Below are 15763 nucleotides of genomic sequence, written 5' to 3'. Positions count from 1 at the left end.
TGTGCGCACACCACACACATACAGACTCATGCACACAAGATTTCTGGACAGTCTGAGTGGGCAGCACCTGGCACACTCCCTCACCTTCTCTTCTTTCTCCCAGTTCCAGGCCTGCCCTGAGCCACCATCAACTTACATCATTGGAAACCCAGAGATCTGATATCAGGGACATGGTGAGAAGTCCTCAAAGGTAGACCTCTGAGTCATAGGGTGGGGCAAGGGTGAGTCATTGCTGAGCCCTAAATCATCCAGGTTGGTTCTAAACACTCTGCAGCTACAATTTTGGGGGATTTCTAAGTAACAGCAAAGGCTGTGGTCTTCAGAAACTATCTTTTTCACTTGGCCTATCTGGACAAAACAGATGAAAACACAAAGGTATTTTATAACTACACTTTCAAAAGCATCGATCTTATTCTGTTGGTAATTGGGGGGGCTCACAGTATCTTGAAACCATTGTGTCCCAACCAGCCTCATTTGCTGCCCTCATTGAGGGGAACAATGGGAGTACTCACTCCGAGACCACAACTTAAAATCCTACCAAGTTGAATTACTTGAGATGTCTAATTGTGAGGTACTAAGGGGACAGAGTTGAAACCCTAAAATCTAGCCATGTTTTGCTACTTCGCCAGTTCCGTCAAATTCTAGCTTCTTCAGTGCCGTCTGAGTTGGTGCCTCTTCCCTATCACTGGGTTCCAGCTAGGTAAGGCTTGTGGTGTCCTGACCAAATAGATGGCATTCTTGGGTGAATTCTGTACACATTCCTAGGGGGTTGGAACATTCTGGAGTTCCCCTTTTGAGATTGCTTTCCTGAGCCCTGCACTCACTCAACAGGAACCAACTCATTTTGTGAACCTACTATGCTCTGTGCCATATTGGGCATACAAATAATTTCCACCCTGCTCACCCACAAGAAGTTCATAGAAAGGCAAGAGCAAACCTCCAGAGGAGAATTCCTCTTTATTTTTTACAAGTATTGCAGGAGTAAGGACCTCTTGTTGGCTTCATCTGGCTTCCAGAAACCAGGCTGTCAGCAAAAATCAAATCCACCCTTGGAATGAACATTGGCCACTTTGTACAGCCATTCATGACACTGTACTGTGGCTCTGGCTGTGCCTGTCATTAGCTCCTCAGTGGCTAATAACAGTGACAAGTAGACACATTTGGTGTTTGCTGAGCTGACTGTAACAAGCCCCTAGAAGCAATTTCCAAAGAGGAAATTCCTGTGAGGACAGGACAGATCTTGCATTTAGCAGCGCTGAAAGATAAGTGGGGCCTCTTGGGATCTTGGATCTGGGGGAACCCACAATAATTTGGACACCAAAGATCTGGTGTGTTCAGTTGTATCCAGCTCACAGGTTCTGTTTGCAACCCACACATGAATTAGGTAGGATCTTGATTGTCCAGAACCTGGCTTGGCTGGTTTGGGAGTGCATGATAGAGCTGGTTCAGAGAATGTGAGGGAAGGTGAAGCAGAGAACAGACAAGCTAGGGCTGGTTAGCAACTTTCTGCTGTGTCAGGAGCCCCAGAGTGAGGTTTCCCAAGCCCTGCCCTGATTTGCATTTTTTATTGTGAAGGCCCTGGGATTTTTTCTTTTTCTTTTTCTTTTTTTATTGAGGTATAATATACATACAGTAAAGTTCACCTTTTTCAGTTTATAGTTCTGAATACAGACAGTGGTATAACCACCACCACAGTCAAGATATAGAGTATTTTCAGCATCCCCAAAATCTCTCCTGTACCTCTCTGTAGCAGATCCCAGCCTCCAACAACCACTTTCTGCCCCAATACTTTTGCCTTTTCCAGAAGGTGCTATTAAATGGCATTACACAGTAAATAGACTTTTGAGTCTGCCTTCCTTCACTAACCATGTATTTAAAGTGCATCTATCTGCATTAGTTCCTGTATCAGCAGCTTCTTTTTATGGCTGAATAATATTCCATCGTGTTGCTAGGTCAGTTTGTTTATCCATTCACCCACTGAAGGACATTTAGGTTTTAATGGCTGTCAGTAATTATGAGTAAAACCTTGATAATTATTGGTTCATGGGTTTTATGTGAACATAGGTTTTTATGTCACACAGGTGTTCTACCAAGGGTGGGATTGCTGGCTCATATGGCAGTTGTGCTTTTGAAGGCCTTTTTGATGAAGAGAATTGAAAAGAGTGGTGATGCACTTTTTTATAATTAAGGCTTTATCATCATCTGAATCATATCTTACACAAGCTGAGTGCTGATCAGAAAGCACACAGTGTGCTAAACACGCTAGAATAATCATGAGGGTGTAAAGTATGGCATAGAAAATATAGTCAATAATTCAGCTTCTTATTCCCTGGGTGACCTCAGGCAAGTCACATGACCTCTCAGAGCCTCAACTGTAAAATGAAGGTTAACACTAGGCCAACTTCCTAGGATTATTGTGAGGATTCAATGAGTTAATACACACTGAGCACTTGAAAATGGCTTGGCACATAGTTAACTGTTATTATAATGTTCATTTCCTGGCTCCTCTTAATTCCTTCCACATAGTAACCCTGGGTGGTAAGAGCTACTCTTATCCTCATTTTATAGAGGACACACCTAACACTCTGAGAGATCAAGCAAGTTGTATAAGATCGCACAGGTAGTAAATGAGTAAATTGTGGGTCTGGGATTTCAGCTGAGGCTGTCTAACCCCAGACTCACCTTCTTAGTTCCTATATCAGTCAGGGGTCTACCAAAGAACCAGAACCAGTAGGCTATATGTGTTTGTGAGTGTGTGAGTGTATTAAGAGATTTATTTTAAGGCATTGGCTTGCATGATTATGGGGATTGGCAAGGCAAGTCTGAAATTTGTAGGGTAGACCAGAAGGCTGGAAACTCTTGGCCAAAAGCTGATACTTCTTCCTCAGGGAAACTTCAGTATTTTCATTTATAGTTAATTTTTGTTTTGTTTTTTAATTCTTTTCAATTACAATTTACATTTAATATTATTTTGTATTAGTTTGAGATGTACAGCAGTGGATAGACAATCATATACTTTACAAATGTTCCCCCTGATATTGCCAGCACCAAACTGTCACCATACTTACTTATTACAATACTAGAGGCCCAGTGCAAAATTCATGCACTGGAAGGGGGGAATCCCTAGCCCGGCCTGCCCCCTCTCACAGTCTGGGAGCCCTCAGGGGCAGGAGTGGACCAGGCAATCAGGGGAAGACGACACCCCATCACACCTCTGCTGCTGCCACTGCCAGCAGCACAAGCCTCAGCCAGCCCTGGTTACCTAAGCCTCGGGCGGCCCTGGGCAGCTGGGCAGACACCATCTGAGGCTTGCCTGCACCTCAGGCCAGCCCTGGGCAGCTGGGGGGCTGAGGGGACTGGGGGACTCGGGAGGCAGGTGTGTGGAGAGGCTGGGCCTGCCTGGGGGCCCAGCCTTGCCACACACCTGCCGCCCCAGTGGGGCTAAGGGGACTGGTCACCGCCATCTTGTGGCTATGGGCGATGCCATCTTTGAGGGTGTCACAGTCAATTAGCATATTCCCTCTTTATTGGCTGTGGGCACCAGCATCTTTGCAATGGTGTGCGGGTCAATTAGCATATTTCCTCTTTATTAGATAGGATTATTGACTATATTTCCTATGCCATACTTTACACCCTCATGATTATTCTGGAACTACCAAGCTGTACTTCTCAATCCCTCAGCCTTTTTCACCTAGTCCCCAAAAACCCTTCCCCTCTGAAAACCTGATGGTCTGTTCTCTGTATCTGAGTCCTTTTCTGTTTTGTTTATATTGTTCTTTAGATTCCACATATAAGTGGAGTCATATGGTATTTGCCTTTCTTTAACTGACTTATTTCACTTAGCACAATACCCTTTTGGTCCATCCACACTATCACAAATAGTAAGATTCATTCTTTCTTCACGACTGAGTAATATTCCATTGTATATATGTAGCACAGCTTTTTTAATCCAGTCATCCATTTTTAATTTAGTTTTGTTAATCCTCACCCAAGGATATTTTTTCCATTGATTTTTAGAGAAGAGTAGAAGGGAGAGAGAGAGGGAGGATTGGTTGCCTCCCGCACGTGCCCTAACCAGGGCCGGGGATTGAACCTGCAACCCAGGTACGTGCCCTTGACCAGAAATTGAACCTGAGACTTTCAGTGTGCAGGCTGACACTCTAACCACTGAGAACACTGGCCAGGACATATCCAATCATCTATTGATGGGCATTTGGGTTACTTCCACAGCTTGGCTATTGTAAATAATGCTGCAGTGGTCCATAGAGGTGCATCAGTATTTGTTTTTAAGGCCTTTCAGTGTTTGCTTTTAAAGCCTTGCAACTGATTGATGAGGCCCACCCACATTATCCAGAGTCATCCCCTGCACTTAAAGTCAGCTGATTGGTGATATTAACCACATCTACAAAATACCTTCATAGCAACACTTTGATTAGTGTTTAATTGAACAACAGGGTAGGAACTTTGGAAGCTGTCACTATTTTAACTCTAAACTAAATTTATCCTATAAAATAAATACTAGCTTGTAAGTATGAATAAGTCCCGAAACTCTGGGTTTTTTCCCATAATGTGACTCTTCTGCTATTTATGTAACTTTTTAAAAATCAAACTCTTTCTCCCATGATTGGCTCATGCCCCCTGCCATGCTGTGCCAGTGGACACCAACCCATACACAGCCTCCCGGGCTGGCGGTGTGTGTCCTAGCCCCCGGGGTCCGTGAGTGGCCATGGAGGGCCGGAATCCCCCTACTAGACCATAGGGAAGACCATGGTCATCTTTTCAGGAGTCCCAGGTTGCATACGGATAGCAGTCATTGAACTTTTTGTTGTGGTGTTACCAGGAAGCTGGTGGTTCAGCAGCCCCTCACTCAACAAGAGGGTGTGTTACCCTTCTGAGAGCACTTCCTCTGTGCCAGGCCTGTCCCAGGCGCTTTACAAATGTTGACCCATGTCAACTTCAGAGCTCTATGAGGCAGGTACAACCACCATCCCCGCTGTACAGATTAGGAAGCTGAGGCCCAGAATAGTTCGCTGGGTAAGTAGCCCAAGGTCATGCAGCCAGAAGTGCTGGAACCAGAAATGAAACCCAGCTGTCTGGCTCTAGAGCCAATGTCACACCTCCCTGACCTCCCAAGCAGTACTTCCGGGAACCGGCCCCCTCGGTGGCCCCCACTGCCTGCCCCCTCTTCCCTATTCCCTTCCCAGGCTATATCCCTTTCTGAACCTCCTTTTCCCATCAGCCCTGTCCTGGACCGCAGGCACCCCCGACTCCCAGAGCCAAAGGAATCATGTCACCTGCAAAAAAGGAAACAGGCCCTGAGAGGTGACGGACACACTATGTTCCCCAAATCAAAAGGTAGTGGAGAGAGAAAAAGAGGAGGTGCATTAAAAAGAGCCAAAAATATTTATGAAGTATCCGCTGCGACTGAGTGCCAGACACTGTTCAAGGTACTGGAGTCCCAGCACTGACAGGTCCCAGGGCCTGCCCTGGTGGGGGTCGCAGGCTGAGACGCAGGTGACATTGGTCGTGAAAACCAACAAGATCATTTCAGATTTCAGTGGCACGTGTTCTGGGGAAAACGGTCAAGTGAAAGGCCCGGGCGCAGCGGGACTGGGAAGACCTCTCGGGGAGGTGAGCTTTCCCAGGTCCGCACCTCGCTCTGTAGGGCCTTGTCTGAGAGGGCAGCGACAGTCCTGGAGCGCCACACTGCACTCTCCTCGCTGCCGGGAAAAGAGGGAGGATGAGACGGAAAGAGGTTTAGCAATTTGCCCAGGGTCTCCTGTCTGGACCCGACCGGGAGTGGTGGGCCGGCACGTTTACCTTCTTCTTGGAAGGGGCGGGGCCTCCCCCAGCCCCGCCCCGCCCCGCAGCCCTGGGTGGGACCCTAGCACCCAGGCAGGGGCGGGCCGCTGTCATCCAGAAAAGGGAAACAAGGTCGCGAGGCCTCCACGGCCCGGTGCGCGCGGTCCGGGGAGGCGTTGCCGAAGGCGGAGGGAAGGGGGTGTGGCCACGTGCGGGCGGCCGTTGGCGGCACGGCCCCGCCCCGGATGTCGCGCGTCTCGGGCTGGGCGACGGGGATTGGCCGACGCGTCGCGGGGGGCGGGACGGAAGGTTCTGGAGGGGGCTGGCGGGATCTGGAAGCTTCCGCCGGACGGGTATATAGAGTCCGGGACGGGGCGGCGGAGCGGGGGGGACACCGACAGCTGGGCGGCAGGCCGCAGGCGGGGGCCATGGGAAAAGACTATTACCAGACGCTGGGCCTGGCCCGCGGCGCGTCGGACGAGGAGATCAAGCGGGCCTACCGCCGCCAGGCGCTGCGCTACCACCCGGACAAGAACAAGGAGCCCGGCGCCGAGGAGAAGTTCAAGGAGATTGCCGAGGCCTACGACGTGCTCAGCGACCCGCGCAAGCGCGAGATCTTCGACCGCTACGGAGAGGAAGGTGCGTGCGCGCGCGGCCGGGGGCGCGCCCCCGCCGTTTGACAGCCTGGGAAACCGAGGCACAGCAGCTGGGCTGCGGCATCGGGCGGGGGGGTGGCTGCCAGGGCCGGCGGCGGGCAGCCCCCGCCCTCTGGCCGCGCGGGCCTACGCCCTCGGATTGGCAGCCGCCGGAAGGGAGGAGGAACGCTGGCTGCGTCGCTCGCCCAGAAGCTTCTAACACATCTGGGGCTGCCCCTCCCTGGGCGCCTCCGCCCGCGGCCCCGGGTGCGGGTGCGGACGTAGAGGGGAACGGAGGTTTCTTGGGCCGGTGACGCTGCGGGCCCACAGGCCCCGGCTGACCTGGGACTGGTGGAGGCCGTGCTGTCCAGGGGTGCGGGGCAGGGCCTCTGGCCGAGCGCACCACCTGAGTGCGGTGTGAGCCTGCAGAGGGGAGCGCCAGTTCTCCCCACCTCACTCCCGGGCCCGGGGAGGGCGGAGTGAGCTGATCTCCGGAAAGTGCTTACCCAGCCCAGAGCCAGGCATAGAGATGGCAGCTTGCGCCACTGCGGCCGGCAAGGGGTAGAGAACGGGACCCGCCTCTGCCCAGCCTCCCTGGGTAGCCCTCCTCCGGGAAGGAGAAAGCAGCTTTCTTGTTTGTCCAGTTGCTCATGGTTGACTCAGACTGGCTTCTGGATTGGGTGTTAAGAAATTAACTGGCTTTTTATATGGTGGCAGTTAGTGCCAGGGTGTGAGAATTTGAAAACCTACCGAGTATTGTTTTACCAACATTTTTATTCCCCCCACACATGGCTCCCTCCCTAAAGCATTTGAGAGTAAGCACTTCCTGAAAGCTGATCCTGGGTCAGGTTTTTTTCATCTGATCTCTTTCTCTTTTTTAATTGATTTTATAGGAAGGAAGAGAGAGAGAGAGAGAGAGAGAGAAACGTCAATGATGAGAGAGAATCATTGATCCCGGGGGTGTGCCCTGACCTGAAATTGAACCATGACCTCCTGGTTCATAGGTCCATGCTCAATCACTGAGCCAAGTCCCCTGAGCATTTATCTGATCTCTTAGTGAACTCTTTTAAGTCCTTATATCATTTTGGGAGGATAGGTTAGTGAAGAAGTGACAGGAACTGGGTAGCTCCTAGAGAGGACCATTTCAGAGCTTGAGCTGCCTTGCCCCATCATGCCACACTGAAGGTCCTTGATGGGAGGTAAAAACTCAGGTTCTTGCCCTGTCAGGTGGCTAAGTGGTTAGAGTATGGGCCCCTGAACTGAAGGGTTGCAGGTTCAATCCCCCTCCTTGGTTGGTCGGGTTATGTGCCAGAGTCAACCAATCCATGTGTCTGTCACATTGATCTCTCTCTTCTCCCTTCCTTCCACTCACTTTAAGAAAGAAAAAAAAATCAATGGGAAAAAATATCCTAGGGTGAGGATTAACAACAACAAAAAAATGGAGGTTCTTCCTTGTTCTTCTCTGACAGGCTAAATAAAATTCCTCTCCTAGTGGCTCCCAAGGTTTTTTCCCTTAAGGAAAGCCCCTGGCCAGCCATCTGACTTCTTTTCATTCTGCCTTTCAGGCCTAAAGGGCGGTGGCCCCAGTGGTGGAAGCAGCGGAGGTGCTAACGGTACCTCCTTTAGCTATACATTCCATGGAGACCCTCATGCCATGTTTGCTGAGTTCTTCGGTGGCCGAAATCCCTTTGACACCTTTTTTGGACAGCGGAACGGGGAGGAAGGCATGGACATTGATGACCCTTTCTCTGGCTTCCCCATGGGCATGGGTGGCTTCACCAACATGAACTTTGTCCGCTCCCGCCCTGCCCAAGAGCCCACCCGAAAGAAGCAAGATCCCCCTGTCACCCATGACCTTAGAGTCTCCCTTGAAGAGATCTACAGCGGCTGTACCAAGAAGATGAAGATCTCCCATAAAAGGCTGAACCCCGATGGGAAGAGCATTCGCAACGAAGACAAAATCTTGACCATTGAAGTGAAACGGGGGTGGAAAGAAGGGACCAAAATCACCTTCCCCAAGGAGGGAGACCAGACCTCTAACAACATTCCAGCCGACATCGTCTTTGTTTTAAAGGACAAGCCACACAATATCTTTAAGAGAGATGGCTCTGATGTCATTTACCCAGCCAGGATCTCCCTTCGGGAGGTAAGGCACTAGGCAGAGTGGTGTCTGGAGAGAGGGCTGCTTTTTGACAGATACTTGTCTTGTTTGACAGATAGTTCTGAGCTCTTGGTGCCTGCTAGGTTTGGAGAAGGTGGGGGGTGGGGGAGAAGCAGGTACACAGCTTATCAAAACTCCATTTTTCTGGAGCTTCCATGATGCTGACCTGGGTAGACCTGGGGCAGAGTCTTAGCTGCAGAGGCCCGATGGCTCTTACCCTACCCCAAACAGCCTCTAGGCTGGAGTGGGACTTCCTAGTTATACCCTTTACCTAATGCTGTCACTTTGCTTTTCTAAGGCTCTCTGTGGCTGTACTGTGAATGTCCCCACTCTGGACGGCAGGACCATACCCATCGTGTTCAAAGATGTCATCAGGCCTGGCATGCGGCGAAAAGTTCCTGGAGAAGGCCTCCCTCTCCCCAAAACACCCGAGAAACGCGGGGACCTCATTATTGAGTTTGAAGTGATCTTCCCCGAAAGGATTCCCCAGACGTCAAGAACCATACTTGAGCAGGTTCTTCCAAAATAGCTACCTGTGTTCCCCAAGGACTAACCAGGGACCTTTCCAGAGCTCAAGGATTTCTGGACCGTTCCACCAGTTGTGGACCCGTGAGAGGGCGGGAGGGCCCAGGGAGGGCTTTCATACTGCTGAATGTTTTCCAGAGAATATATTACAATCTTTCAAAGTCGTGCACTAGACTTCAGTGGTTTTTTGAGCCGATAGGGCAGCAGGTGGTGGTGACAGCAAGAGAAGGCATTCCAGTTTGCCCCACTGGGTTCTGCAGCCCTCCTGGGATGGGCCCACCCCTCCTCCTCCAGGCCCTGCCCAGGGCCGAGAGGCAGCCCTGCAGCTGGACTTGAGCCCTCTGTCATCCCTTTGCTTGCGGCCATTAGGTGATGGCAACCTGCCGTCCTGGTCACCACACCTTCCCTGTATGCTCTTCAATTGGTTGTGTGACCAATTTGTGTTTCATTCTGTATTTGTCTCCCATGTCTTGCTCTTCCTCTGAAGAATCCCATCTTTTGCCATCTCAAATTGAGAACCTAGACTATTTTTGCAGAAAGGCCTGGCCTGCACCCACAAGCAATACCTCTCATTCCAGCAGGACCAAGGGAGCCCGCCTCAGAGTGACTTGCACAGCCACCTCTCCCTTGAGAGTCGGGAGCCCTTTCAACCTCAGGCTCCGAGGCCAAGTGTGCTCACTGAAGGGTCTTTTCCTTTAAGACAGTCTTTGGCACACCGGGCCTTCCCAGTGGCCCAGGACATGTTTTGTTTAATGGACTCTGGACTCTTTCAAAAGGATCTGATCCTTTTGAATTTTGCACAGCCCTAGATATAATCCCTTTTGATAAAAGGGTCTTTGCTCCTGATTATAGGAGCACTGTGGGATGTCTGTAAATATGTTTTTATAATTCCATGTAAAGTTGGTGTACTTTCAAATGAAACCAGTCCACGGCAGCTGCTGCTCTCTGTACAGGCCCATAATGGGAAGGAATGGGGAGGGGGGGATGAGTGTCTGTTCCCTATAGGCCAGTCTGGTGCTCACACCTTGAGACTCATTGTAAGTTGCCACTGCCAATACAAGACCAAAGTGTGTGACTTGTCAATGTGCAACGTTAAAGACAGCATTAAAGTCTGATGCTAAACCTCAGGAGAGCAGTCCTGCGACTCTGTTTGAGGGCTCTGCTGACTGGGGCGGGGGCTGGGTATCCCGCCAGCCAGGGCAGGAGGGAGGAGTTGTGGGAGAGGCAGGAGTCCTCTGGGAGAGATAACTGTTCCCTCCTGGGCTCCATGTCGGGTGGCGAGTATCAACCCACCCAGACTTTGCATCTAGACATCCAAGACCCCACTGGATTCAGAGCTTGCTTTTTTGTGAAGGTTGGGGCCAAAGTTAGGCATTTCCCCTTTCTGGCTTTTGGGACCCAGGGCGGCAGTGCATGTTCTGTCCTCTTAATCCTCTTCCACTCCTTTCTTGCTGGAACAGGCTGGGTTGTCAGGCAGGTCCTGGCCAAGCCTGACTAGGACTCCAGGCCGGTGCTGGCTGCCTGTCCTGGAGAAGACAACTTCCTGCTCGCCCTTACTTTGCACACCACTGAGGCTGCTTTTACTCTGTAACTTTTTTTTTAAGGGACTGGTTTTACTATAAGGTAAGTAATTATACAGGCTGGAAACAATGTATTGCTACTTAGCTACAAAAAGTCGGTAAAAATAACACCATATTATAGTCAACCTAGGAGTGGCTTTCCTTTCCCACTACAGCAATTTAACCACTGAGAACAGTCTGGGAGCAGCACTGTCCAAGAGAACTTTGTAATGAAGGGAATGTTCTGTGTTTAAATGGAAATTAAATTCAATAAAATTAAAAATTCAATTTCTCGCCCTAACCGGTTTGGCTCAGTGGATAGAGCCGATGCCTGCGGACTGAAGGGTTCCATGTTCGATTCTGGTCATCCCCTTTGGGGGGTGTGCAAGAGGCAGCTGATCAATGTTTCTAGCTCTCTGTCCCTCTCCCTTCCTCTCTGTAAAAAAAAAAAATCAATTAAAAAAAAATTCAATTTCTCAGTCTCTCCAGCCACATTTTAAGTCCTCAGCAGCCACACGTGTTTAGTGGCAACTATTGGAAAGCACAGAACTAGAATTGAGAGCTTTTCACCCAAATCTAGGACAGGTCTCTTCTTAGAAGAGCAGCCACATTGAGCCATCCTAGTTGGAAAGTGACCCCAGATAGCAGAGCCAGAAAGGACCTCATCACGAGATGTTTACTGAACTGCCCCAAGCACCAAGAAGACATTAATGCAGAACGGAACTTGGCTGCAGACAGGGTCACCATCCCCAGTGCTGCCACCCCCAGCCCCCAGTCTCCATTATGTAGCAGGTCCCTGTGAACTTAATATCCAAAAGTGCACAAAGCCCGAATGTGCACACAGTAATGGGAACTTCCAGAAACAACCTACCGAGGGTGTGGGTGAGGTAGTGATTCTTCAGAGCAGTGATCATGGTGAAAAAAAAAAAAGACTCAAGTGGAAAGAAAACCTGCTTTTCAGGTGTGCACAGTTTTGCGCATGCTGGACCCGAATGTGTGTGTCCAGAGATGTTTGGCGGGTCCATTAGCAGACCACTTCTTGGGCTGCCCTTTAGGGATTCATTTTCCTGTTCCCATGCTGCCTCTCGGCACGTTTTGGAGTTCCTGGCCTGTCAGGACATGCAGAGCTTGCCCTCTGACCCACCTCATCTTAATCCATTGTACCAGTAGTGTCACATTTTTGTATGATTTAAACAGTACAAAACTCAAAATGTTTATCCAGCCTGAGGTGAGAAGTCGAGTCCCTTCCCCGCTCTGGGCCTGCAGCTCCATTTCCTTCCATGCCGGTATGGACAAGCCATGGCATCAGAGATTTTTCCCATTACAATTAGCATCCTCAGAGTGTGCTTGTATAGCCATAATTTCTAAATTTGGGGTTCAGTTGTTGGCTGTGTAATTGAAATACCAAACTTGCAAGGGCACAGAGTGAGAATCCTCCCACCCTGCTATTTGAGTCCACCCCAGCGAATATTCCCAGTGAGTGTATGCCTTTCCAGAGATGGTGTGTAAATGCATTTTTCTGTTTTACACAAATGGTGCATACTGTACACTCTGAATTTTTTCCCCTTACATAGTGTATGGTGGAAATAAAGTTTCCTCATTCCTTTATTCTGCTATGCCTACCTACATGGCAGTGAAGATACAGGTCAGTGTTTGGTGGCCCCTTACTCTCCTCTAGCCATTGTTCCTGCTTCCAGGTTTCAGTCCCAGCTCAACCACTTTCTACTGTGTGACCTTGGGCAAGTGACAACCTCTCTGTGCCTCAGTTTCTTCAATCTGTGGTTTCGCTTTCCACGGTTTCAGTTAACACCAGTCAACTGCAGTCCAAAATATTAAATGGAAAATTCCAGAAATAATTCGTAAGTTTTAAATGGCATGTCATTCTGAGTAGTTCAAGGAAGTCTTGTGCCAGCACGCTCCAGCCAGCGCAGAGCTGAATCATCCCTTTGTCCGGCACATCCACACTATATATGCTCCTCCCCTCCCCAACCATTAGTCACTTAGTAGCCATCTTGATTATCAGATCAACTGTCATGGTATCTCAGTGCTTGTGTTCAAATAGCAATATTTTACTTAATAATGGCCCCAAAGTACAAGGGTAGCAATGCTGGCAATTTGGATATGCCAAAGAGAAGCCATAAAGTGCTTCCTTTAAATGAAAAGGTGAAAGTTTTCAATAACAGAGACCACATTAACATAACTCTTTTTACAGTATAGTGTTAAAATTGTGCCTAACTTATAAGTTAAACTTTACCATAGGTAAGTATGTATAGAAAAAAAAGGACATAAGTGTTTAGTACTATCTGTGGTTTCAGGCATCCACTGGGGTCTTGGACTATATTTCCTGTGGATGAGGGGGGACTACTGTAGTGCCTCTTCTAGGGCTGTAAAGTAGTTCTAGATACAGATACACCCCAGGGCCTGGCATAGAGCCAGCACTGTGCATCAGTTATCAGCATAACTACATCCTTATGTGAAGCTCTCTTAGCCCACAGCCTGGGGTGTGTCCCAGGTCTTTTAGGTCAAGTGCTCTTAGCTTGAGCTTCTTTTAAAAAATGTTTTTATCCCGTTTGTCTCAGTGGATAAAGCATTGGCCTTCGGACCAAAGGGTCCCGGGTTCGATTCCGGCAAGGGCACATACCTCAGTTGCAGGCTCCTCCTTGGCCCAGGCCCTGGTCAGGGCGCGTGCAGGAGGCAATCAATTGATGTGTTTCTCTCAGATCAATGTTTCTGTCTTTCCCTCTCTTCCACCTCTAAAAATCAATAGAAAAAATATCCTCGGGTGAGGATTAAAAATAAATAAATAATAAAAATAGCTCTTTAAAATATATTTTTATTTCAGAGAGGAAGGGAGAAGGAGAGAGAGATAGAAACATCAATGATAAGAGAGAATCACTGATTGGCTGCCTCCTGCACACCTCCTACTGGGGATCGAGCCTGCAACCCAGGCATGTGCCCTTGACTAGAATCAAACCCAGGACCCTTCAGTCCATAGGACAACACTCTATCCACTGAGCCAAACCAGCTAGGGCAAAAAATGTTTTTATTGATTTTAGAGAGAGGAAGGGAGGAGAGAGGAACATCTATTGGCTGCCTCCTGCACACCCCCTACTGGGGATCAGGCCTGAAACCCCAGCATGTGCCCAGGCTGGGAATGGAACTGGCGCATAGGAGGACATTCAACCAGTTGAGACACACCAGCCAGGGCTTGGCTGAGCTTTAAAAACCAAATTCCCAGGAAATTGCTGAGACTCTTAGCTCGAGCCCTGGCCCCTCACCCAGCCCAAGAACACTGTATCTAAGTAGGCTCACTCTCCTGCTATCTTATTTTTATTTTTTATTGGGGGAGGGGGGGTTAATCTGGTTTTTTTGTTCATCCTCATCCGAGGATATCTTTCCATTGATTTCTAGAGAGAGTGGAAGGGAGGGGGAGCAACACAGAGAGAAACATGGACGTGAGAGACACATTGATTGGTTGCCTCCCGCACCTACCCCGACCGGGGCCTGGGATCGAGCCTAAAACTGAGGTGCCATTGACTGGAATTGAACCTGGGACCCGTTAGTCTGGGGGCCAAACTAGTTAGGGCTCCCCTGCTACCTTGTGACAACCATGCTCACTCTACTCCTAGGCTGAGCCATCCTGGCTCTGCCACTCCGCTGCTTGTGTGTCCTTGGGCAAGTACCTTTACTTCTCTGCGTCTCAGTGGCCTCCTCTGACAATCAGGGGCAGTGAAGGTACAGCCTTAACAGGGGTGTTGTGAAACTGGATGAGACACTACATCAGGGGGCAAAAAAACAGGGCTAAGAACTTGGTTTCTAGAGGTTGGCTGTGCTGAGTTCAAGTTCTGCATTCCCCAAGAAAAACGACAAAACCTCTCAGAGCCTTGGTTTTCTCCCGTGTGAAACAGGACTAATCATAGAAGTCACCCCTTCTCACTTCCCAGAGCAAGAACTCAGCTAGCCACAAGCCTGACCCAGAGCAAGTGGGTAATTAACATGGACCGTCTTTCTAAGCACTCAGCAGAAAGCCTGCCCCAGGTCTCCTTGAATAGTTACTAATTATTAAAGCACACAGCATAGTGCCTGCCTGACACATTATACGTACTCATTCATTCAATATGCATTCATTGAGCACCTACTGTGTGCCCAGCCCTGTTCTTGATGCTAGGGACGCAGCAGTGAACAAAACTGGACAAAATTCCTGTGTCTGCAAAGCTAACAGTCGAGGAGGGGGGATAATTGAGAGTAAACAAAGCATTAAATATGCTAGATAGTGCTGAGAGTGATGAAGAAAATTAAACCAAGTGGGTAGAGTGTTGGGCACAATTTTAAGTAACAAAGTCAGCAAATGCCTCACTGAGAAGGTGACATTTGAGCAAAGACTTGAAGGAGGAGGTAAGGAGGAAGCCAAGAGAGAGCAGCCTGTGCAAAGGTCCTGAGGTAGGAGCATGGCTGAGTTGTTTAAGGAACAGCCAGGAGTCCAGTGAGGCCGCAGCAGAGTGAGTGAGGAGAGAGTGGGAGGAGGGGGGATGAGAAGAGGAGGGAGGACACTGGGGGTGATGGGGCAAATGGTGTAGAGCAGGGGTTGGTGGGGGGGGGGGGGCGCTGCAGGGAGAAGTTTAGCTTTTCCTTTGAGCGTGAAGGTTTTGCGCTTTCAAAGTTTTTGGTTTTTATTTTGTCTTAATTTTCCTTTGCTGGGAGTGAGGAGGCGGAGTGTCATTCCATTTGTAAGAGAGCTTCAAGTCCCTGAAATATGTCATCATCAGTCTCTTGAAATTTCAATGTACCAACCTTTCATCTTAAAATAGCACGACACAAACAATAAGCATCTATTAAAACCTAGTCCTTAAAGTACAGGTACCTGTTCCCTCCCACAGACTTGACAACACTTTCATCGTCTGCTGGTTCCACGCTTGTCCAAGACGAGGTGGGGAAGGGAGGCTGGGACGCTGGGACTATTCGGGCAGACACCTTCCCTCTCTGTCACGACGGGGAGAGAGACAATCTGGGTCCCCTCCCAAAGCACCACGTTTCCTTGAGGTCACCACCGTCTTTGCATCCCCGGTGCCCAGAGTGACACC

General features: G+C 49.3%; 1 protein-coding gene across 3 annotated transcripts; it reads left to right on the top strand.

The window, feature by feature from the left end:
• Positions 1 to 103: 103 nt before the first annotated feature.
• On the top strand, positions 104 to 9290 carry DNAJB1 (DnaJ heat shock protein family (Hsp40) member B1). Of its 3 annotated transcripts, none has more exons than XM_054717380.1 (3): positions 104 to 173; positions 8003 to 8583; positions 8897 to 9290. In XM_054717380.1, the coding sequence occupies exons 2-3, from the start codon at positions 8092 to 8094 to the stop codon at positions 9125 to 9127; spliced, it is 723 nt and encodes a 240-aa protein (XP_054573355.1). In that variant the 5' UTR covers positions 104 to 173; positions 8003 to 8091; the 3' UTR covers positions 9128 to 9290. The 3 variants fall into 3 exon arrangements, with proteins under 3 accessions (XP_054573355.1, XP_054573356.1, XP_008156119.1); XM_054717381.1 differs by having other exon boundaries at positions 104 to 190; XM_008157897.3 differs by lacking the exon at positions 104 to 173 and adding an exon at positions 6162 to 6441.
• The last annotated feature ends 6473 nt before the right edge of the window (positions 9291 to 15763 follow it).

Source organism: Eptesicus fuscus, chromosome 6 (genome assembly GCF_027574615.1).
Source record: "Eptesicus fuscus isolate TK198812 chromosome 6, DD_ASM_mEF_20220401, whole genome shotgun sequence".
NCBI classification, from domain to species: Eukaryota; Metazoa; Chordata; class Mammalia; order Chiroptera; family Vespertilionidae; genus Eptesicus; species Eptesicus fuscus.
Note: the sequence above shows the minus strand (reverse complement) of the source record. Positions and strands in the feature narration are given on the sequence as shown.

What these genes read in the sequence shown, in the direction of transcription:
- DNAJB1 (XM_008157897.3), top strand. Translation starts at nt 6,231, where the DNA reads ATGGGAAAAGACTATTACCAGACGCTGGGCCTGGCCCGCGGCGCGTCG. An exon ending in CGACCGCTACGGAGAGGAAG is followed by an intron (nt 6,442 to 8,002) that starts GTGCGTGCGCGC and finishes TCTGCCTTTCAG; the next exon opens with GCCTAAAGGGCGGTGGCCCC. An exon ending in CCAGGATCTCCCTTCGGGAG is followed by an intron (nt 8,584 to 8,896) that starts GTAAGGCACTAG and finishes TGCTTTTCTAAG; the next exon opens with GCTCTCTGTGGCTGTACTGT.